The sequence below is a fragment of the Salmo trutta genome, chromosome 1, assembly GCF_901001165.1.
Source record: "Salmo trutta chromosome 1, fSalTru1.1, whole genome shotgun sequence".
Taxonomy (NCBI): Eukaryota; Metazoa; Chordata; class Actinopteri; order Salmoniformes; family Salmonidae; genus Salmo; species Salmo trutta.
This window is the reverse complement of record NC_042957.1, coordinates 181,666-206,038: the sequence shown is the minus strand read 5'-3', so window position 1 is coordinate 206,038 and position 24,373 is coordinate 181,666. Positions and strand designations below refer to the sequence as shown.

Below are 24,373 nucleotides of genomic sequence, written 5' to 3'. Positions count from 1 at the left end.
ATGCTGCATCAGACTACAAGTGATAATGCTTAATTGTTAAAATATCATACCTGCCTCTAATAAGGACCATGTACTATATAGGCCATGAAGATATTACACTTCATCAATATGTTATTGGGCTAATTTATGACATTATCTTTAAATGTCGAGGCTATATGTCATCCCTGAGAGAGGGAAGGGCGGCTTTATGTTTCTTCTCCAAACAAATCAGTGTAAATATCAGATTGTATAGTTGGCTATATAGGCTATAAAAATAAAAAAAAAGGTACTTTCCCAGACTGCAAATGAAACATGAAATCACCCATGATGATTAAAATCCTGCGTGTATAACTTGGCCCAGCCAGTCGGGACAGTAGTTTTCACTTGATACTGGCCTGGTGTGTAACTGGCAAATTAACCTGAATGTCAAGCCCTGAATGGTTAGTGGTTTATGATTCTCACACTTTATATTAGGGGCAAGACACATGCGTCTGTTCAGAAATACAACCCTCTACAGACAGTAACATATATAAAACAACATTATTACACACATAACAGAAAGATGATCTATGAAGCAGAGGATAACTGTAAGTACTGAACAGGAACAAGCAGTAACGTGGTAGTCATGAACCTGTTACTGACAACTATATGGACTAAAGTACTAACATGGTAGTCATGACTACAGCTATATGGACTAAAGCAGGAACGTGGTAGTCATGACGACAACTATATGGACTAAAGTAGTAACGTGGTAGTCATGACTACAGCTATATGGACTAAAGCAGGAACGTGGTAGTCATGACGACAACTATATGGACTAAAGTAGTAACGTGGTAGTCATGACTACAGCTATATGGACTAAAGCAGTAACGTGGTAGTCATGACGACAACTATATGGACTAAAGCAGTAACGTGGTAGTCATGACGACAACTATATGGACTAAAGTAGGAAAGTGGTAGTCATGAACCTGTTACTGACAACTATATGGACTAAAGCAGTAACATGGTAGTCATGACGACAACTATATGGACTAAAGTAGTAACGTGGTAGTCATGACGACAACTATATGGACTAAAGTAGTAACGTGGTAGTCATGACGACAACTATATGGACTAAAGCAGTAACGTGGTAGTCATGACGACAACTATATGGACTAAAGCAGTAAGGTGGTAGTCATGACGACAACTATATGGACTAAAGCAGTAACGTGGTAGTCATGACAACAACTATATGGACTAAAGCAGTAACGTGGTAGTCATGACGACAACTATATGGACTAAAGCAGTAACGTGGTAGTCATGACGACAACTATATGGACTAAAGCAGTAACGTGGTAGTCATGACGACAACTATATGGACTAAAGCAGTAACGTGGTAGTCATGACGACAACTATATGGACTAAAGCAGTAACGTGGTAGTCATGACGACAACTATATGGACTAAAGTAGGAACGTGGTAGTCATGACTACAACTATATGGACTAAAGTAGGAACGTGGTAGTCATGACCAACTATATGGACTAAAGTAGGAACGTGGTAGTCTATGGATCTATTGACAGACTGAAAGCAACAGCCTGATTAACTGAACTCAGATCCCACGGTGGTCTAAAACCTCTGGTTCACTGTACGGCTTAGCATAACAACTCAACCACAAACTAGATTTACTCACTGCTTGGTGTCCATTGTACTATTGGTTCTTATTGTGACTGCTCCTCTCTGATGACATTAACAACAAAATAACCATCAGAACAAAGCCACACTTCACTCCTCTCCCCCCTCCTCCTCTCTCCTCCTCCTCCTCCTCCCCCCCTCCTCCTCTCCTCCCCTTCTCTCCTCTCCTCTCCCCCCCTCCTCCTCCTTCTCCTCTCCTCTCCCCCCCTCCCCTTCTCTCCCCCCCTCCCTCCACACTGAAGCCTGGTTAACTACTGTCCTTTACCGGTGTACGGAGCCAACTCTCCTCTTTCCTCTCCTCTCCCTTCTTCTCTCCTCATAAATCCCTCTCCCCTCTCCTCATAACTCCCTCTCCCCTCTCCTCATAACTCCCTCTCCCCTCTCCTCTCCTCTCCTCTAAAGCTGTAGTTCTTCAAGTAATAGCGGCTGGGCCATCTCGCTCTGCCTGCTAGGTAGTTGTCGGAGCGTCATCTGTTTGACGATAACCACCAGGAACCCCGTCACCATGACAACCCCCAGGACCACGCCCAGGGTGGTGTCGAAGGAAGGCTGGTATCTGACCTCCAAGGGGGTGGAGCGTGTGGGGGGGGCGGGCTCGGAGAGGAGGTCCCTAACCCGGTCTAGAGAACCATTGTTGGGGCGGGGCCGAACAGACAGGATGTGACACATGAGGGGGTAGAGGTCAACGGAACGCATGGAACTCTTCACGTAGTCCTGACGGAAGGCGGGGCCACGCGCCACCAAGACAGGATGCATGCTGGGTAGGGTGTTGTCGTAGCCGTGGTTACCCACTGTGAAACACAGAGAGAGAACAGCGTTGAATAGAATTAACATATTTATAACATTGGAACATGTTTACTGTTAATTAGCTGTCATTGTGGACTGAATCCTAATATTGGTAACTCAAAATGTCCAACGGGCAGCATAAAGATTTACATTTTTTACATTTTAGTCATTTAGCAGACGCTCTTGTCCCGTGTGGCTCAGTTGGTAGAGCACGGTGTTTGCAACGCCAGGGTTGTGGGTTCGATTCCCACGGGGGACCAGTACGGAAGACATTTTTTTTTATGAAATGTATGCATTCACTACTGTAACTCACTCTGGATAAGAGCGTCTGCTAAAATGACTAAAATGTAAATGTTATCCAGAGCGACTTACAGTAGTGAATACATATTTTTCCTGCATTTTTTTATTTTTGTACTGGCCCCCCGTGGGAATCGAACCCACAACCCTGGCGTTGCACACACCACGCTGGGGTTTGTAAACACCACACTCTACCAACTGAGCCACAGGGAAAGCCTTGTGAAAGTCTGAGTTACAATAATACAGCATAATTCAAATTGGAATTTAGTTGATGAAGTATTTCCTTACACATGTGCGGTCCAGTGGTCCTGTTCTGGGTGATGGTCCAGCCTTCCTTGGCCTCGATAATTATGGGCATGATCCGGTTGTTGTGACGGTAGTGGAGACGCTCGGGGATCTGCTCCCGCCTATAGACCACCATGTTGGGATTGGCCTCCACCAGAGCACTGTACACCTCCTCTAACTTACCTACAGGACAGGTGAGACAGTTACTATACACCGGATCTCACCTCCTCTAGGAGACAGAATCCCCAAAGGATCTCACCTCCTCTAGGAGGCAGAATCGCAAAGGATCTCACCTCCTCTAGGAGGCAGAATCCCCAGGATCTCACCTTCTCTAGGTGGTAGAATCCCCAGGATCTCACCTTCTCTAGGTGGTAGAATCCCCAGGATCTTACCTTCTCTAGGTGGTAGAATCCCCAGGATCTTACCTTCTCTAGGTGGTAGAATCCCCAGGATCTTACCTTCTCTAGGTGGTAGAATCCCCAGGATCTTACCTTCTCTAGGTGGTAGAATCCCCAGGATCTTACCTTCTCTAGGTGGTAGAATCCCCAGGATCTTACCTTCTCTAGGTGGTAGAATCCCCAGGATCTTACCTTCTCTAGGTGGTAGAATCCCCAGGATCTCACCTTCTCTAGGTGGTAGAATCCCCAGGATCTCACCTTCTCTAGGTGGTAGAATCCCCAGGATCTCACCTTCTCTAGGTGGTAGAATCCCCAGGATCTCACCTTCTCTAGGTGGTAGAATCCCCAGGATCTCACCTTCTCTAGGTGGTAGAATCCCCAGGATCTTACCTTCTCTGGGTAGAATCCCCAGGATCTTACCTTCTCTGGGTAGAATCCCCAGGATCTCATCTTCTCTAGGTGGTAGAATCCCCAGGATCTCACCTTCTCTAGGTGGTAGAATCCCCAGGATCTCACCTTCTCTAGGTGGTAGAATCCCCAGGATCTCACCTTCTCTAGGTGGTAGAATCCCCAGGATCTCACCTTCTCTAGGTGGTAGAATCCCCAGGATCTCACCTTCTCTAGGTGGTAGAATCCCCAGGATCTCACCTTCTCTAGGTGGTAGAATCCCCAGGATCTCACCTTCTCTAGGTGGTAGAATCCCCAGGATCTCACCTTCTCTAGGTGGTAGAATCCCCAGGATCTCACCTTCTCTAGGTGGTAGAATCCCCAGGATCTCACCTTCTCTAGGTGGTAGAATCCCCAGGATCTCACCTTCTCTAGGTGGTAGAATCCCCAGGATCTCACCTTCTCTAGGTGGTAGAATCCCCAGGATCTCACCTTCTCTAGGTGGTAGAATCCCCAGGATCTCACCTTCTCTAGGTGGTAGAATCCCCAGGATCTTACCTTCTCTAGATAGAATCCCCAGGATCTTATCTTCTCTAGGTGGTAGAATCCCCAGGATCTCACCTTCTCTAGGTGGTAGAATCCCCAGGATCTCACCTTCTCTAGGTGGTAGAATCCCCAGGATCTCACCTTCTCTAGGTGGTAGAATCCCCAGGATCTCACCTTCTCTAGGTGGTAGAATCCCCAGGATCTCACCTTCTCTAGGTGGTAGAATCCCCAGGATCTCACCTTCTCTAGGTGGTAGAATCCCCAGGATCTTACCTTCTCTAGGTGGTAGAATCCCCAGGATCTCACCTTCTCTAGGTGGTAGAATTCTCAGGATCTCACCTTCTCTAGGTAGAATCCCCAGGATCTCACCTTCTCTAGGTAGAATCCCCAGGATCTCACCTTCTCTAGGTAGAATCCCCAGGATCTCACCTTCTCTAGGTAGAATCCCCAGGATCTCACCTTCTCTAGGTAGAATCCCCAGGATCTCACCTTCTCTAGGTAGAATCCCCAGGATCTCACCTTCTCTAGGTAGAATCCCCAGGATCTCACCTTCTCTAGGTAGAATCCCCAGGATCTCACCTTCTCTAGGTAGAATCCCCAGGATCTCACCTTCTCTAGGTAGAATCCCCAGGATCTCACCTTCTCTAGGTAGAATCCCCAGGATCTCACCTTCTCTAGGTAGAATCCCCAGGATCTCACCTTCTCTAGGTAGAATCCCCAGGATCTCACCTTCTCTAGGTAGAATCCCCAGGATCTCACCTTCTCTAGGTAGAATCCCCAGGATCTCACCTTCTCTAGGTAGAATCCCCAGGATCTCACCTTCTCTAGGTAGAATCCCCAGGATCTCACCTTCTCTGGGTAGAATCCCCAGGATCTCACCTTCTCTGGGTAGAATCCCCAGGATCTCACCTTCTCTGGGTAGAATCCCCAGGATCTCACCTTCTCTGGGTAGAATCCCCAGGATCTCACCTTCTCTGGGTAGAATCCCCAGGATCTTACCTTCTCTGGGTAGAATCCCCAGGATCTTACCTTCTCTGGGTAGAATCCCCAGGATCTTACCTTCTCTGGGTAGAATCCCCAGGATCTTACCTTCTCTGGGTAGAATCCCCAGGATCTTACCTTCTCTCGGTAGAATGCCCACCACAGGGCTCTTGTCCACCCAGGTGTAGAGGTCTCTGTCCAAGTATTGGTCCAGCTCAATCACCTTGTCTTTGGACAGCTGGGTCATGCCATGATCACTGGTCACAATCAGGTTCACACTTTCGTACAGACCTAGGAATGCAGTCAAAATACAATTAATCACATTTAAATTGACAAAATAATTAAATATTTCATGAATTGATCGATGACATGCGTTTCTTGATAAACTGATTAATGTACAAGGTGAAATGTCTTAATTGAGTAGTGCATCATCAGTTCCTCTTGTCATGTCAGTCATTACAGACCATAGAGATATTTAGAACTTGTCAGAAATGTCCAGATCAACTAGCCCACGTCAGCTAACGTTTTTTATAACCTATAGATTTTGTAGTAATGTTCAAGTGTCTGAAATATCACGAGTACACATAAAACATGACAAAATGAATAGAAATGCATGAAAATATGCTTTAAACCTGCTAAATGTTCTCTGCACCCCCATGACAAAATGTGTAGAATTGCACTAAATAAGCTTTAAACCTGCAACATGTTCTCTCTGACAACAAAGGGGGTGAACAGTTTAACGCTGGAAGGGGGGGTGAACAGTTTAACGCTGGAAGGGGGGGGGTGAACAGTTTAATGCTGGAGGGGGGGTGAACAGTTTAACGCTGGAAGCGGAGGGGGGTGAACAGTTTAACGCTGGAAGCGGGGGGGTGAACAGTTTAATGCTGGAAGGGGGGGGGTGAACAGTTTAATGCTGGAAGGGGGGGGGTGAACAGTTTAACGCTGGAAGCGGAGGGGGGTGAACAGTTTAACGCTGGAAGCGGGGGGGTGAACAGTTTAACGCTGGAAGGGGGGGGGTGAACAGTTTAATGCTGGCAGGTGAACAGTTTAATGCTGGAAGGTGAACAGTTTAATGCTGGAAGGTGAACAGTTTAATGCTGGAAGGGGGGGGTGAACAGTTTAATGCTGGAAGGGGGGGGGGTGAACAGTTTAATGCTGGAAGGTGAACAGTTTAATGCTGGAAGGGGGGGGTGAACAGTTTAATGCTGGAAGGGGGGGTGAACAGTTTAATGCTGGAAGGGGGGGTGAACAGTTGTCACGGTGCTTGTGCCTATAGAATTAGGGGGGGGGGCTGAGAGAACATTTGCGACCCCTTATCTAGATCATAAGTGTATAATGTACATAGACAGCAGGTACAGACCGTTCTTGCGCAGCTCATTGCGGAGGAAGCCCAGCTTGTCGTCTATGTCAGCGATGACCGCGTCCATTAGAGGGTTCTCTGGGCCCAGGCTGTGACCGCTCTCGTCAGGCTCCTCCCAGTATAACACGCCAAAGTCCACACCCCCTTGCACAGACCGAACCCCTTCCCCTGGCCTCTCCCCCATCAGCCAGGCGACCATCGTCTCCACGCGCCTCTCGAAGCTCAGCGATGCGTTGTACGGAAGGTAGCGTGACGGGTACGCCCCTCCGATCTCCACGTCCGACCCCGGCCACATCACCCCGCCACTCCGCCCACCTTGCTTCTGATTGGTCACCCACAGAGGCTCTGCCCCGGCCCACCAGCGCGGCTCGTAGGCGCTAGGCGTCTCCATGGAGAAGGAGGCGTCAAGGTCTGGGTCGTACATCTCGTTACCCACGATGCCATGCGTCTCGGCGTGCAGCCCGGTGACCAGGGTGTAGTGGTCAGGGTAGGTTTTAGTGATGTAGGCATTTTCAACCTGCTCAACTATTGACCCTTCCTCCATCAGGGCATGGAAGTTAGGGGTGGGGACGCGATCCACGTAGTCCCAGCGGAAACCGTCGAAGGACAGCAGCAGGAGCTTGGGGCGAGCCCCTCTGGTGGCCTGCTGGTGAGGATGGAGGGGGTGGCCTGGGGTGTAGAGAGAGGAGAAGGTAACGTTAGAATGGCAACAGACAACATAAAGCCTGCAACAAAAGGGACCAACACTGCTAGTAAAGGGATAGGTAATGTATATCTCTTGCATTTGTCCCATGCTCCCTGCCCCTTGACCCTGCCCCTTGCTCCCTGGTCCTGCTCCCTACCCCATGCTCCCAGGTCCTTGACCCTACCCCATGCTCCCTGCCCCTTGACCCTACCCCATACTACCAGGTCCTTGACCCTACCCCATGCTCCCTACCCCATGCTCCCAGGTCCTTGACCCTGCCCCATGCTCCCTGCCCCATGCTCCCTGCCCCATGCTCCCTGCCCCATGCTCCCTGCCCTATGCTACCAGGTCCTTGACCCTACCCCATGCTCCCTACCCCATGCCCCTTGACCCTACCCCATGCTCCCTGCCCCATGCTCCCAGGTCCTTGACCCTACTCCATGCTCCCTGCCCCCTACTCCCTGACCCTACCTTGGTGTCCATGGTGGTCCATCTGTAGGGAGGCCAGAGGCAGGGTCAGGGTTAAGGTCAGAAGCCATCCCAGATAGCAGCCTCCTCCTCTTTGTGAGCTGCAACCCAGCATTACGCTCCACAACATCATGCCACCCTGTAATACAGACTGCAGGAGGTTATGTTAGGATAATATTAGGATAATGATAATGGGTGCGTTTGTAAATTCACTCTGGGGTTGAAAATGCTCCGTTCGTAAAATGCAGAGCGTTGTCAGATTGTCCGTTTTGTAAATTCAGAACGTTTCGCTCTCTCTCTCTCTGCGTTCAGAGCACACTGGACGCTCTGGCTTTGGAGTAGAGTTGATGCGAGCGTTCTGACCGACCAATAGCTTGGGTGCTTGACTGCCAACTGGCTAACATCGGCTAGCTAGCTACTTCCAGACACAAATGAGAGAACACTTCACTCTGACCATTTTACTCTCCCTAGCAGAGCTGGTTAGGCTGTTATATGTAATCCAGACACTAACATGCTGACTAGACCAGCCACGCTCGTGCGCCAACGGATGTTGATTTTGTCCATCCACACCAAACGCGATCAGAACACGCAGGTTTAAATATCAAAACAAACTCTGAACCATCTTATATTAATTTGGGGACAGGTCGAAACGCATGAAACATTCATGCCAATTTTGCTAGCTAGCTTGCTGTTGCTAGCTGATTTGTCCTGGGATATAAACATTGGGTTGTTATTTTACCTGAAATGCACAAGGTCCTCTACTCCGACAATTAATCCACAGATAAAAGAGTAACCAGAGTTAGTTTCTAGCCATCTCTCCTCCTTCAGGCTTCCTCTTCTTCTCTGGACTTTATATGGCGGTTGGCAACCAACTTTAAGGTGCATTACCACCACCAACTGGACTGGAGTGTGGACCTCAGTTCATCTTTCAATCACCCACTAGCCTATGTGCTTGGAGAAGAGACAGCTACCAGTCCTGTGTTATTGCTACAGTAGCCTAGCCTATGTGCTTGGAGAAGAGACAGCTACTAGTCCTGTGTTATTGTGTTATTGCTACAGTAGCCTAGCCTATGTGCTTGGAGAAGAGACAGCTACCAGTCCTGTGTTATTGTGTTATTGCTACAGTAGCCTAGCCTATGTGCTTGGAGAAGAGACAGCTACCAGTCCTGTGTTATTGTGTTATTGATACAGTAGCCTAGCCTATGTGCTTGGAGAAGAGACAGCTACCAGTCCTGTGTTATTGTGTTATTGCTACAGTAGCCTAGCCTATGTGCTTGGAGAAGAGACAGCTACTAGTCCTGTGTTATTGTGTTATTGCTACAGTAGCCTAGCCTATATGCTTGGAGAAGAGACAGCTACCAGTCCTGTGTTATTGCTACAGTAGCCTAGCCTATGTGCTTGGAGAAGAGACAGCTACCAGTCCTGTGTTATTGCTACAGTAGCCTAGCCTATGTGCTTGGAGAAGAGACAGCTACCAGTCCTGTGTTATTGTGTTATTGCTACAGTAGCCTAGCCTATATGCTTGGAGAAGAGACAGCTACCAGTCCTGTGTTATTGCTACAGTAGCCTAGCCTATGTGCTTGGAGAAGAGACAGCTACCAGTCCTGTGTTATTGTGTTATTGCTACAGTAGCCTAGCCTATGTGCTTGGAGAAGAGACAGCTACCAGTCCTGTGTTATTGCTACAGTAGCCTAGCCTATGTGCTTGGAGAAGAGACAGCTACTAGTCCTGTGTTATTGTGTTATTGCTACAGTAGCCTAGCCTATGTGCTTGGAGAAGAGACAGCTACCAGTCCTGTGTTATTGCTACAGTAGCCTAGCCTATGTGCTTGGAGAAGAGACAGCTACCAGTCCTGTGTTATTGTGTTATTGCTACAGTAGCCTAGCCTATATGCTTGGAGAAGAGACAGCTACCAGTACTGTGTTATTGCTACAGTAGCCTAGCCTATGTGCTTGGAGAAGAGACAGCTACCAGTCCTGTGTTATTGTGTTATTGCTACAGTAGCCTAGCCTATGTGCTTGGAGAAGAGACAGCTACCAGTCCTGTGTTATTGCTACAGTAGCCTAGCCTATGTGCTTGGAGAAGAGACAGCTACTAGTCCTGTGTTATTGTGTTATTGCTACAGTAGCCTAGCCTATGTGCTTGGAGAAGAGACAGCTACCAGTCCTGTGTTATTGCTACAGTAGCCTAGCCTATGTGCTTGGAGAAGAGACAGCTACTAGTCCTGTGTTATTGTGTTATTGCTACAGTAGCCTAGCCTATGTGCTTGGAGAAGAGACAGCTACTAGTCCTGTGTTATTGCTACAGTAGAATAATGTTGCACAACATGTTTATTACTGCACTCTTATTAAAATGTACAAACCAATGACAATCTATATGAAGTGACTGCTAAAGCAAACCCCCCTGAGAGCTGCACGACACACAACATATTACAACGAGTTAAACGACTTACCTATCAGTTATTGGGAGGGTTACTGGGCACAAACCGACCGACCTCCCAATAATGCAACAGTCGGGAATGTAACCAATATACCGCTAGCAGTAGCTCGGTATTTACCTACTGCAAAATGGTATTATTATGGCTTTTCATAATCACCTGTTAGCTACTATCCCCGAAGTGACTGCTGTCCATCAGTGTAACAATAACACGGTCAAAGGCAGACATTCAGAATAATGTAGAATGGTCGAGATGAAGATTTAAACATTCTACAAAACGTCCTTGTAAAATGCGGACATTTAAAAAAAGACTACGCTGTCAAACTTACCTTCTTATCTGCTCCGTGCAACAACAAAAAAATGTCTCTTCTATTTGTGCAACACGCACAAATAAACAGTGTTGCTACAAGGAAGTCCCGTCCATACACAGCAGTCTCCAATTACAGAAGCTCAAATGTTATTCTGTTCAAGCGACTGAATCGTATTTAACTAAATGTTAGCGTAATATAAGTTATCGATGTGCATCAACTATAAAAGCTATGCTGCAAGTGCTAAATGGACCGCTGCTGTATAGTCTGAAAAACACCAAGTAAAAAAAGCACCTGTCTGAATGACGTAATGGACCTCTGTATTCATTACCCAGACACACTGTCGTCTACCGTAGACGTACACCCTGCCGACGGTACCGAGCCCTACCGCAGGTTTTCTCAAACTCGGTCCTGCCCCCACCCCAAATATTCCTAACTTGATGATGAGTTGGTTAGTTGAATCAGCTGTGTAGTGCTAGGCCCACCCAACAAACGTGCACTCGGGGGAGGGGACACTGTAGCCCAGTGGTTCCCAAACTGTGGGGTGCGCCCCGTGGGGGGCACGCAAGATCAGCTGGAGGGGCGCGGGGTCCCCCCCAATTTTTATATATATTAATAGTGGTAATATAAATATATATATATATATATATAATAAAAACACTTTCTTTTTGTTAAGGAACTCAGTCCAGCTATCAACTTACGTAAGTTGTAATAGTATAAAGGACAAGGTGAACTGTCTAAATTGGGAAGTGCATCATCAGTTCCTCTTGTCATGTCAGTCATTGGGAAGTGCATCATCAGTTCCTCTTGTCATGTCAGTCATTGGGAAGTGCATCATCAGTTCCTCTTGTCATGTCAGTCATTGGGAAGTGCATCATCAGTTCCTCTTGTCATGTCAGTCAGTACAGACCTTAGAGAGATATTTATACCTTGTCAGAAATGTCCAGATCAACTATCCCAAGCAAGCTAACGTTTTTTAGCCCATATATATTGTAGTAATGTTCGAGTCACTCAAATATCACATGAATACACATTAGACATGGAAAAAAATTATAGAATTGCAAGAAAATGTGCTTTAAAACCAGTGGTGGAAAAAGTACACAATTGTCATACTTGAGTAAAAGTAAAGATACCTTAATAGAAAATGACTCAAGAAAAAGTAAAAGTCACCCAGTAAAATACTACTTGAGGAAAAATCTAAAAGTATTTGGTTTTACATATACTTCTGTATCAAATGTAAATATAATTGATACAATATACTTAAGTATCAAAAGTAAAAGTATAAATAATTTCAAATTCCTTATATAAAGGCAAATCAGACGGCACCATTTTTTTAAATACATTTTTTTTACTGATAGCCAGGGGCACAGTCAAACACACACATCATTTGCAAACAAAGCATTTGTGTTTAGTCAGTCCGCCAGATCTGAGGCATTAGGGATGACAAGGGATGTTCTCTTGATAAGTGTGCCTCTGGTACACACCACACTCCCTGCCTCTGGGAGTGTGGTGCCCGAACAGGGCTCCAGGCAGCCGAGCGGAAATGGAGGAAAACTCGCCTCCCTGCGGACCTGGCATCCTTTCACTCCCTCCTCTCTACATTTTCCTCTTCTGTCTCTGCTGCTAAAGCCACTTTCTACCACTCTAAATTCCAAGCATCTGCCTCTAACCCTAGGAAGCTCTTTGCTACCTTCTCCTCCCTCCTGAATCCTCCTCCCCCCCCCCTTCCCTCTCTGCGGATGACTTCGTCAACCATTTTGAAAAGAAGGTTGACGACATCCGATCCTCGTTTGCTAAGTCAAACGACACCGCTGGTCCTGCTCACACTGCCCTACCCTGTGCTTTGACCTCTTTCTCCCCTCTCTCTCCAGATGAAATCTCGCGTCTTGTGACGGCCGGCCGCCCAACAACCTGCCCACTTGACCCTATCCCCTCCTCTCTTCTCCAGACCATTTCCGGAGACCTTCTCCCCTACCTCACCTCGCTCATCAACTCATCCTTGACCACTGGCTACGTCCCTTCCGTCTTCAAGAGAGCGAGAGTTGCACCCCTTCTGAAAAAACCTACACTCGATCCCTCCGATGTCAACAACTACAGACCAGTATCCCTTCTTTCTTTTCTCTCCAAAACTCGTGAACGTGCCGTCCTTGGCCAGCTCTCCTGCTGTCTCTCTCAGAATGACCTTCTTGATCCTAATCAGTCAGGTTTCAAGACTGGGCATTCAACTGAGGCTGCTCTTCTCTGTGTCAAGGAGGCTCTCCGCACTGCTAAAGCTAACTCTCTCTCCTCTGCTCTCATCCTTCTAGACCTATCTGCTGCCTTTGATACTGTGAACCATCAGATCCTCCTCTCCACCCTCTCCGAGTTGGGCATCTCCGGCGCAGCCCACGCTTGGATTGCGTCCTACCTGACAGGTCGCTCCTACCAGGTGGCGTGGCGAGAATCTGTCTCCGCACCACGTGCTCTCACCACTGGTGTCCCCCAGGGCTCTGTTCTAGGCCCTCTCCTATTCTCGCTATACACCAAGTCACTTGGCTCTGTCATATCCTCACATGGTCTCTCCTATCATTGCTACGCAGACGACACACAATTAATCTTCTCCTTTCCCCCTTCTGATAACCAGGTGGCGAATCGCATCTCTGCATGTCTGGCAGACATATCAGTGTGGATGACGGATCACCACCTCAAGCTGAACCTCGGCAAGACGGAGCTGCTCTTCCTCCCGGGGAAGGACTGCCCGTTCCATGATATCGCCATCACGGTTGACAACTCCCTTGTGTCCTCCTCCCAGAGTGCTAAGAACCTTGGCGTGACCCTGGACAACACCCTGTCGTTCTCCACTAACATCAAGGCGGTGACCCGATCCTGTAGGTTCATGCTCTACAACATTCGCAGAGTACGACCCTGCCTCACACAGGAAGCGGCGCAGGTCCTAATCCAGGCACTTGTCATCTCCCGTCTGGATTACTGCAACTCGCTGTTGGCTGGGCTCCCTGCCTGTGCCATTAAACCCCTACAACTCATCCAGAACGCCGCAGGTGTACACTCCACACTCTCTGCCTCTGGTACACACCACACACCCTGCCTCTGGTACACTCCCTGCCTCTGGTGCACACCACACTCCCTGCCTCTGGTGCACGGTACACACCCTGCCTCTGGTACACACCCTGCCTCTGGTACACACCCTGCCTCTGGTACACACCCTGCCTCTGGTACACACCCTGCCTCTGGTACACACCACACTCCCTGCCATCCGGCTGTTACCGAGAACCACAAACCAGATTTTTAACAGGGTCGTTCAAATTAGGAAATAAATACAATTATTGTCACATGTCAACTTCAACCTAGGCTTGCACCAGGCTGCCAGTCATACATGCACGTGAACAAACCTAAGTTACTGTAGCTATATATATATATATATATATATGATGGTATTCAAACTGAGGTTAATCAATAAATGCAAACAGATATATTGATTAGCTAGGTAGCTAACATTACCTAGCTACGGTTAGCTTGCTTGTACAAAGTCCAGTAGCTAGCCTCTGCAGCTAGCTAACGCCAGTCAGCTGAAAGCTAGCTAGCTAACGCCAGTCAGCTGAAAGCTAGCTAGCTAACGCCAGTCAGCTGAAAGATAGCTAGCTAACACCAGTCAGCTGAAAGCTAGCTAGCTAACGCCAGTCAGCTGAAAAATAGCTAGCTAACACCAGTCAGCTGAAAGATAGCTAGCTAACGAAAAGGGGGAAAAGCTAGCTAGCCAATTTCTGACGTTATAACAGTAAGAGTAAGCGATATCCATGTGAATGGCATGAAATGAAATGTATGCATTCACTACTGTAAGTCGCTCTGGGTAAGAGCGTCTGCTAAATGACTAAAATGTAAAATGTAATTGAAACCAGGTGTGTCGATAAACCCGACAAAACCAATGGAAAATGAAAAATGGATCAGTGACGGCGAGAAGACAACGAGAGGCTTCGACTTCGGCAGAAGTCGTGACAGATTCTATCCGTGTAATAGCTTGATTTCTAAATAAATACCCGATGTTACCAGTGAATGCAGTTTTTGTGAACTAGAAACTGAATCTATTGAACACTTATTCTGTCATACATGCATACAACCATTGAAATATCTAAGTTTGACATGTTATTTTACAATACTGATTCCACAATTTAAAGTGAAAATGTCATAAATCTTTTTATTTTATCAAGAAAATGTTTCATACACAAATCAAAATTGATGAAGCTTTGATTTGATTTGATATCTGATTTGGAAAACTATATAGAATCATTAAAACGTATACACAAAATAAATGTAAAAAAAAAAATATTCATTACATGTCTGTATTTGAATTGATGTAATGTGGATTTGCATTATTTCATTTTTTCCCTTATTTCTTTGTGGAATCCCTCTGGCTGTTCTGTTTTTTTGTGTTTTGCATGTTACTGTTAAATAGTGAAAGATGAGAACTAACGTTAGCTAGATAGCTAACCAACACGCGAGGACATCTACATAGTTATATTTTGCCAAGTACGGTTTTTCATATTACGGCTGAAGTCATCATGTGTAAATTGATGACCTAGAAAACATGATGTAATCAGAGCACAAACAAATATGCACAAATAAAGCTAGCAAACGTCCTTGGCTGCTGATAGCCAGTTAGCTAGCTAGGTAATGTAAGACTGTAACATAAGCTAACGCGTATGGCCAGTTCTTGCACCACAAAATACTGTGTCATTGCCTTGTCACATATAAATAGTGTCTTGAATTATTATTTTATTTGGGGGGGTAGACACCAGCAACCGCTCTGCCGTATCCACAATAATATCTATGTTCCTGGACCTTCTCTCCACCTTGGCAGTGCCATTAATCACCATAGCTATAAAGGCCACAAAGTCCAACTTCTTAACCTTTAAAATATCGGGGTCCTGCTAGTGAAAGGCAACCCCTGCAGCCTGCAGTGAAGACCAATCCGCCACCATGTACTCTTCTGGAACACCATTCAAACCCTCAACACTTTAATGGCGCCGGAGAAAAAGGCTGACGTTCTACGTGTCCCCAACCAATTGTTTATTTGCGTTGTTTGTAACTTATTTTTTTTAAACTTATTTTTGTACATAATGTTGCCGCTACCGTCTCTTATGACAGAAAATAACTTCTGGACATCAGGACTGTGATTACTCACCACGGACTGGCAGAATCCTTCTTTTCCTTTAATGAGTCTGATCAGACCAAGGCAAACGATATACTGCTTTCTCAGGAACAGGCCCAGATCCCCGTGATTTGCATGAAGAGGCGGCGGTGAAAAAGGGGCCGGAGGGCGGGGCTGCCTTCTGGGAATTTGTTGGCGATCGAATAAACCTCCACTTCCTTCCATTCTGCGAGCAAACATGCAATCTTTGGATAATAAAATAGATGACCTACGCGGAAGATTAAACTACCAACGGGACATTCAAAACTGTAACATCTTATGCTTCACGGAGACGTGGCTGAACGATGACACAACATACAGCTGGATGGTTATACGCTGCACCGGCAGGATAGAACAGCGGCATCTGGTAAGACAAGGAGCGGCGGACTATCTATTTTTGTAAATAACAGCTGGTGCACATTATCTAAGGAAGCCTCGAGCTATTGCTCACCTGAGGTAGAGTATCTCATGATAAACTGTAGACCACACAACCTACCTAGAGAGTTTTCATCTGTATTTTTCGTAGCTGTTTACATACCACCACAGACTGAGGCTGGCACTAAGACAGCATTGAATGAGCTCTATTCCACCATAAGAAAATAAGAAAACGCTCACCCAGAGATGGCGCTCCTAGTAGCCGGGGACTTTAATGCAGGGAAACTTAAATCCGTTCTACCAAATTTCTATCAGCATGTTAAATGTGTGACCAGAGGGGGAAAAAACTCTGGCCCACCTTTACCCCACAGACACAGATGCATACAAAGCTCTCCCTCGCCCTCCATTTGGCAAATCTGACTATAATTCTATCCTCCTGATTCCTGCTTACAAGCAAAATGCACCAGTGACTAGATCAATAAAAAAATGGTCAGATGAAGCAGATGCTAAGCTACAGGACTGTTTGGCTTCTTCAATAAGTGCAGAGATGATGTCGTCCCCACAGTGACAGTACGTACATACCCCAACCAGAAGCCATGGATTACAGGCAACATCCGCACTGAGCTAAAGGCTAGAGCTGCCGCTTTCAAGGAGAGGGACTCTAACCCGGAAGCTTCTAAGAAATCCCGCTATGCCCTCTGAGGAACCATCAAACAGGCAAAGCATCAATACAGAACCTTTCCTGCCAGTTCTCTGCTGCCAATCACTGGAACGAATTGCAAATATCACTGAAGCTGGAGTCTTATATCTCCCTCACTAACTTTAAGCATCAGCTGTCAGAACAGTTTACCGATCACTGCACCTGTACGTAGCCCATCTGTAAATAGCCCACCCAACTACCTCATCCCCATACTGTTATTGATTTTTGCTCTTTTAAACCCCAGTATCCCTACTTGCACATCATCATCTGCACATCTATCACTCTAGTGTTAATGCTAAAATGCAATTATTTTGCCACTATGGCCTATTTATTGCCAACCTCCCTAATCTTACCTCATTTACACAAACTGCATATAGATTTTTTTCTATTGTGTACGTTTGTTTATCCCATGTGTAACTCTGTGTTGTTGTTTAAGTCAAACTACTTTGCTTTAACTTGGCCATGTCGCAGTTGTAAATGAGAACTTGTCTCAACTAGCCTACCTGGTTAAATAAAGGTGAAATAAAAAACTAAAATAAAAAAATGGAGGATCTTACTGCAGCTCTGCTGTGGTGTCTCGAGGTCGATTCAGGAAGCTGATTGAGGATCGAATTACTGGTGAATGTGTTCTTTCTGCCTGCATGTTGAATTTATATTGATGTGTGAATTTTCTGTAATTTATGTAATTCAGGGCTCATTTGTAAAATAGACTTTGGTCTCAGTATGACTCCCTGATAAAATAAAGGTTATAAAAAAAAATACAAATAAAAAATAATTCACAGATAGAGTCTAGGACCTGGTGGTGGAGTATCAATGATAACAGTGATCATGGGAACAGAGACACCATCACCACCACCAGGTCCTAGACTATTACTATGGGAACAGAGACACCACCACCAACACCAGGTCCTAGACTATTACTATGGGAACAGAGACACCACCACCACCACCACCAGGTCCTAGACTATTACTATGGGAACAGAGACACCACCACCACCAGGTCCTAGACTATTACTATGGGAACAGAGACACCACCACCACCACCACCAGGTCCTAGACTATTACTATGGGAACAGAGACACCACCACCACCACCACCAGGTCCTAGACTATTACTATGGGAACAGAGACACCACCACCACCAGGTCCTAGACTATTACTATGGGAACAGAGACACCACCACCACCACCACCAGGTCCTAGACTATTACTATGGGAACAGAGACACCACCACCACCACCAGGTCCTAGACTATTACTATGGGAACAGAGACACCACCACCACCACCAGGTCCTAGACTATTACTATTGGAACAGAGACACCACCACCACCACCAGGTCCTAGACTATTACTATGGGAACAGAGACACCACCACCACCACCAGGTCCTAGACTATTACTATTGGAACAGAGACACCACCACCACCACCAGGTCCTAGACTATTACTATGGGAACAGAGACACCACCACCACCACCAGGTCCTAGACTATTACTATGGGAACAGAGACACCACCACCACCAGGTCCTAGACTATTACTATGGGAACAGAGACACCACCACCACCACCAGGTCCTAGACTATTACTATGGGAACAGAGACACCACCACCACCACCAGGTCCTAGACTATTACTATTGGAACAGAGACACCACCACCACCACCAGGTCCTAGACTATTACTATGGGAACAGAGACACCACCACCACAACCAGGTCCTAGACTATTACTATGGGAACAGAGACACCACCACCACCAGGTCCTAGACTATTACTATGGGAACAGAGACACCACCACCACCACCACCAGGTCCTAGACTATTACTATGGGAACAGAGACACCACCACCACCACCACCACGTCCTAGACTATTACTATGGAAACAGAGACACCACCACCACCAGGTCCTAGACTATTACTATGGGAACAGAGACACCACCACCACCACCACCAGGTCCTAGACTATTACTATGGGAACAGAGACACCACCACCACCACCAGGTCCTAGACTATTACTATTGGAACAGAGACACCACCACCACCACCAGGTCCTAGACTATTACTATGGGAACAGAGACACCACCACCACCACCAGGTCCTAGACTATTACTATTGGAACAGAGACACCACCACCACCACCAGGTCCTAGACTATTACTATGGGAACAGAGACACCACCACCACCACCAGGTCCTAGACTATTACTATGGGAACAGAGACACCACCACCACCACCAGGTCCTAGACTATTACTATGGGAACAGAGACACCACCACCACCACCAGGTCCTAGACTATTACTATGGGAACAGAGACACCACTACCACCAGGTCCTAGACTATTACTATGGGAACAGAGACACCACCACCACCACCAGGTCCTAGACTATTACTATGGGAACAGAGACACCACCACCACCACCAGGTCCTAGACTATTAATATGGGAACAGAGACACCACCACCACCACCAGGTCCTAGACTATTACTATGGGAACAGAGACACCACCACCACCAGGTCTTAGACTATTACTATGGGAACAGAGACACCACCACCACCACCAGGTCCTAGACTATTACTATGGGAACAGAGACACCACCACCACCAGGTCCTAGACTATTACTATGGGAACAGAGACACCACCACCACCAGGTCCTAGACTATTACTATGGGAACAGAGACACCACCACCACCACCAGGTCCTAGACTATTACTATGGGAACAGAGACACCACCACCACCAGGTCCTAGACTATTACTATGGGAACAGAGACACCACCACCACCACCAGGTCCTAGAATATTACTATGGGAACAGAGACACCACCACCACCAAATGATGTTGTTCCCATGATGTTGTTCCCATGATGTTGATGATGTTCCCATGATGTTGTTCTCATGATGTTGTTCCCAGGATGTTGTTCCCATGATGTTGTTCCCATGATGTTGATGTTGTTCCCATGATGTTGTTCCCATGATGTTGTTCCCATGATGTTGATGTTGTACCCATGATGTTGTTCCCATGATGTTGTACCCATGATGTTGATGTTGTTCCCATGATATTGTTCCCATGATGTTGTTCCCATGATGTTGATGTTGTTCCCATGATGTTGTACCCATGATGTTGTTCCCATGATGTTGTTCCCATGATGTTGTTCCCATGATGTTGATGTTGTTCCCATGATGTTGTTCCCATGATGTTGTACCCATGATGTTGTACCCATGATGTTGTTCCCATGATGTTGATGTTGTTCCCATGATGTTGTTCCCATGATGTTGTACCCATGATGTTGTTCCCATGATGTTGATGTTGTTCCCATGATGTTGTTCCCATGATGTTGTTCCCATGATGTTGTTCCCATGATGTTGTACCCATGATGTTGTACCCATGATGTTGTTCCCATGATGTTGATGTTGTTCCCATGATGTTGTTCCCATGATGTTGTACCCATGATGTTGTTCCCATGATGTTGATGTTGTTCCCATGATGTTGTTCCCATGATGTTGTTCCCATGATGTTGTACCCATGATGTTGTTCCCATGATGTTGTTCCCATGATGTTGTTCACATGATGTTGATGTTGTTCCCATGATGTTGTACCCATGATGTTGTACCCATGATGTTGTTCCCATGATGTTGATGTTGTTCCCATGATGTTGATGTTGTTCCCATGATGTTGTTCCCATGATGTTGTTCCCATGATGTTGATGTTGTTCCCATGATGTTGTTCCCATGATGTTGTTCCCATGATGTTGTTCACATGATGTTGATGTTGTTCCCATGATGTTGATGTTGTTCCCATGATGTTGTTCCCATGATGTTGTTCCCATGATGTTGTACCCATGATGTTGATGTTGTTCCCATGATGTTGTTCCGATGATGTTGTTCCCATGATGTTGATGTTGTTCCCATGATGTTGTACCCATGATGTTGTTCCCATGATGTTGATGTTGTTCCCATGATGTTGTTCCCATGATGTTGTTCCCATGATGTTGTACCCATGATGTTGTTCCCATGATGTTGTTCCCATGATGTTGTTCACATGATGTTGATGTTGTTCCCATGATGTTGTACCCATGATGTTGTACCCATGATGTTGTTCCCATGATGTTGATGTTGTTCCCATGATGTTGATGTTGTTCCCATGATGTTGTTCCCATGATGTTGTTCCCATGATGTTGTACCCATGATGTTGTTCCCATGATGTTGATGTTGTTCCCATGATGTTGTTCCCATGATGTTGTTCCCATGATGTTGTTCACATGATGTTGATGTTGTTCCCATGATGTTGATGTTGTTCCCATGATGTTGTTCCCATGATGTTGTTCCCATGATGTTGTTCACATGATGTTGATGTTGTTCCCATGATGTTGATGTTGTTCCCATGATGTTGTTCCCATGATGTTGTTCCCATGATGTTGATGTTGTTCCCATGATGTTGTTCCCATGATGTTGTACCCATGATGTTGATGTTGTTCCCATGATGTTGTTCCCATGATGTTGTTCCCATGATGTTGTTCCCATGATGTTGATGTTGTTCCCATGATGTTGTACCCATGATGTTGTTCCCATGATGTTGTTCCCATGATGTTGATGTTGTTCCCATGATGTTGTACCCATGATGTTGTTCCCATGATGTTGATGTTGTTCCCATTATGTTGACGTTGTTCCCATGATGTTGTTCCCATGATGTTGTTCCCATGATGTTGTTCCCATGATGTTGTTCCCATGATGTTGATGTTGTTCCCATTATGTTGATGTTGTTCCCATGATGTTGATGTTGTTCCCATGATGTTGATGTTGTTCCCATTATGTTGATGTTGGTCAGCCATTTATTAATTCAGTCAGTCAGCTAGCCAGTCAAACAGCCAGTCAGCTTGCCAGTCAGCCAGTTAGCTTGTTAGCAACCTAGCCAGTCAGCCAGCCAGTTAGCTTGTTAGCGACCTAGCCAGTCAGCCAGCCAGTCAGCCAGCAAGTTAGCTTGTTAGCAACCTAGCCAGTCAGCCTGCCAGTCAGCCAGCCAGTTAGCTTGTTAGCAGCCTAGCCAGTCAGCCAGTGATTCATTCAGTCAGTCAGCCAATCAGTCAGTTACCCAGTCAGGCAGTCAGTCAACTAGCCAGTCAATTAGCCAGCTGGACAGTCAGCCAGCTAGTCAGTCAGCCAGTAAGTCAGTCAATCAACCAGTCAGCCAGTCAGTCAGCAAGTCATCCAGTCAGTCAGCCAGTCATCCAGCCAGTCAGCCATAAGCTAGCCAGTCAGTCTGCCAGCTATCCAGTCAGTCAGCTATCCAGTCAGCCAGCCAGTCAGTTATCCAGCCAGCCAGCTAGCCAGTCAGCCAGTCAGTCAGCTATCCAGCCAGCCAGCTAGCCAGTCAGCCAGCTATCCAGTCAGCCAGCCAGCCAGCTATCCAGTCAGCCAGTCAGTCAGTTATCCAGCCAGCCAGCTATCCAGTCAGCCAGCCAGTCAGCTATTCAGTCAGCCAGCCAGTCAGCTATCCAGTCAGCTAGTCAGCCAGCTAGCCAGTCAGCCAGTCAGTCAGCTATCCAGTCAGCCAGTCACCTATCCAGTCAGCCAGCCAGTCAGTCAGTCAGTCAGCTATCCAGTCAGTCAGCTATCCAGTCAGCTATCCAGTCAGCCAGCCAGTCAGTTATCCAGTCAGCCAGCTAGCCAGTCAGCCAGTCAGCCAGCCAGCCAGCTATCCAGTCAGCCAGCCAGCCAGCTATCCAGTCAGCCAGCCAGTCAGCTATCCAGTCAGTCAGCTATCCAGTCAGTCAGCTATCCAGTCAGCCAGCCAGTCAGCTATACAGTCAGTCAGCCAGTCAGCTATCCAGCCAGCCAGCTATCCAGTCAGCCAGTCAGTCGGCTATCCAGTCAGCCAGCCAGTCAGCTATCCAGTCAGTCAGCTATCCAGTCAGTCAGCTATCCAGTCAGCCAGCCAGCCAGCTATCCAGTCAGCCAGTCAGTTATCCAGCCAGCCAGCTAGCCAGTCAGCCAGTCAGTCAGCTAGCTAGCCAGTCAGCCAGCCAGTCAGCTATCCAGTCAGCCAGCTAGCCAGTCAGCCAGCTATCCAGTCAGCCAGCCAGCCAGCTATCCAGTCAGCCAGTCAGTCAGCCAGCTAGTCAGTCAGTCAGTCAGCTATCCAGTCAGCTATCCAGTCAGTCAGCTATCCAGTCAGCTATCCAGTCAGCCAGCCAGTCAGTTATCCAGTCAGCCAGCTAGCCAGTCAGCCAGTCAGCCAGCCAGCTATCCAGTCGGCCAGCCAGTCAGCTATCCAGTCAATCAGCTATCCAGTCAGTCAGCTATCCAGTCAGCCAGCCAGTCAGCTATACAGTCAGTCAGCCAGTCAGCTATCCAGCCAGCCAGCTATCCAGTCAGCCAGTCAGTCGGCTATCCAGTCAGCCAGCCAGTCAGCTATCCAGTCAGCCAGCCAGTCAGCTATCCAGTCAGCCAGCCAGTCCGCTATCCAGTCAGTCAGCCAGTCAGCTATCCAGCCAGCCAGCTATCCAGTCAGCCAGTCAGTCAGCTATCCAGTCAGCCAGCCAGTCAGCTATCCAGTCAGTCAGCTATCCAGCCAGCCAGCTATCCAGTCAGCCAGCCAGTCAGCTATCCAGTCAGCCAGCCAGTCAGCTATCCAGTCAGCCAGCCAGTCCGCTATCCAGTCAGTCAGCCAGTCAGCTATCCAGCCAGCCAGCTATCCAGTCAGCCAGTCAGTCAGCTATCCAGTCAGCCAGCCAGTCAGCTATCCAGTCAGTCAGCTATCCAGCCAGCCAGCTATCCAGTCAGCCAGTCAGCTATCCAGTCGGCCAGCCAGTCAGCTATCCAGTCAATCAGCTATCCAGTCAGTCAGCTATCCTGTCACCCAGCCAGTCAGCTATACAGTCAGTCAGACAGTCAGCTATCCAGCCAGCCAGCTATCCAGTCAGCCAGTCAGTCGGCTATCCAGTCAGCCAGCCAGTCAGCTATCCAGTCAGCTATCCAGTCAGCCAGCCAGTCAGCTATCCAGTCAGTCAGCTATCCAGCCAGCCAGCTATCCAGTCAGCCAGCCAGTCAGCTATCCAGTCAGCCTGCTAGCCAGCCAGTCAGTCAGCCAGTCAGCTATCCAGTCAGTTAGCCAGTCAGTTATCCAGTCAGCCAGCCAGCCAGCCAGTCAGCCAGTCAGTCAGCTATCCAGTCAGCCAGCCAGTCAGATATCCAGTCAGTCAGTCAGCTAGCTAGCCAGCCAGCCAGTCAGCTATCCAGTCAGTCAGCTATCCAGTCAGCCAGCCAGTCAGCCAGCCAGTCAGCTATCCAGTCAGTCAGCTATCCAGTCAGCCAGCTACCCAGTCAGCCAGCCAGTCAGCTATCCAGTCAGCCAGCTAGTCAGCTTTCCAGCCAGTCAGCTATCCAGTCAGCCAGCTATCCAGTCAGCCAGCCAGTCAGCTATCCAGTCAGCCAGCTAGTCAGCTATCCAGCCAGTCAGCTATCCAGTCAGCCAGTCAGTCGGCTATCCAGTCAGCCAGCCAGTCAGCTATCCAGTCAGTCAGCTATCCAGTCAGTCAGC

At 47.3% G+C, this 24,373-nt stretch overlaps 1 protein-coding gene across 3 annotated transcripts; it reads right to left on the bottom strand.

The window, feature by feature from the left end:
- Positions 1-1,873: 1,873 nt before the first annotated feature.
- Positions 1,874-11,064, bottom strand: enpp5 (ectonucleotide pyrophosphatase/phosphodiesterase 5). Of its 3 annotated transcripts, none has more exons than XM_029773586.1 (6): positions 10,610-11,064; positions 7,848-7,995; positions 6,692-7,360; positions 5,470-5,622; positions 3,023-3,202; positions 1,874-2,442 (listed from the first exon to the last, which is right to left on the bottom strand). In XM_029773586.1, the coding sequence occupies exons 2-6, from the start codon at positions 7,975-7,977 to the stop codon at positions 2,048-2,050; spliced, it is 1,527 nt and encodes a 508-aa protein (XP_029629446.1). In that variant the 5' UTR covers positions 7,978-7,995; positions 10,610-11,064; the 3' UTR covers positions 1,874-2,047. The 3 variants fall into 3 exon arrangements, with proteins under 3 accessions (XP_029629446.1, XP_029629369.1, XP_029629528.1); XM_029773509.1 differs by having other exon boundaries at positions 7,848-7,983; XM_029773668.1 differs by lacking the exon at positions 10,610-11,064 and adding an exon at positions 10,441-10,593 and having other exon boundaries at positions 7,848-7,983.
- Between the last annotated feature and the right edge of the window lie 13,309 nt (positions 11,065-24,373).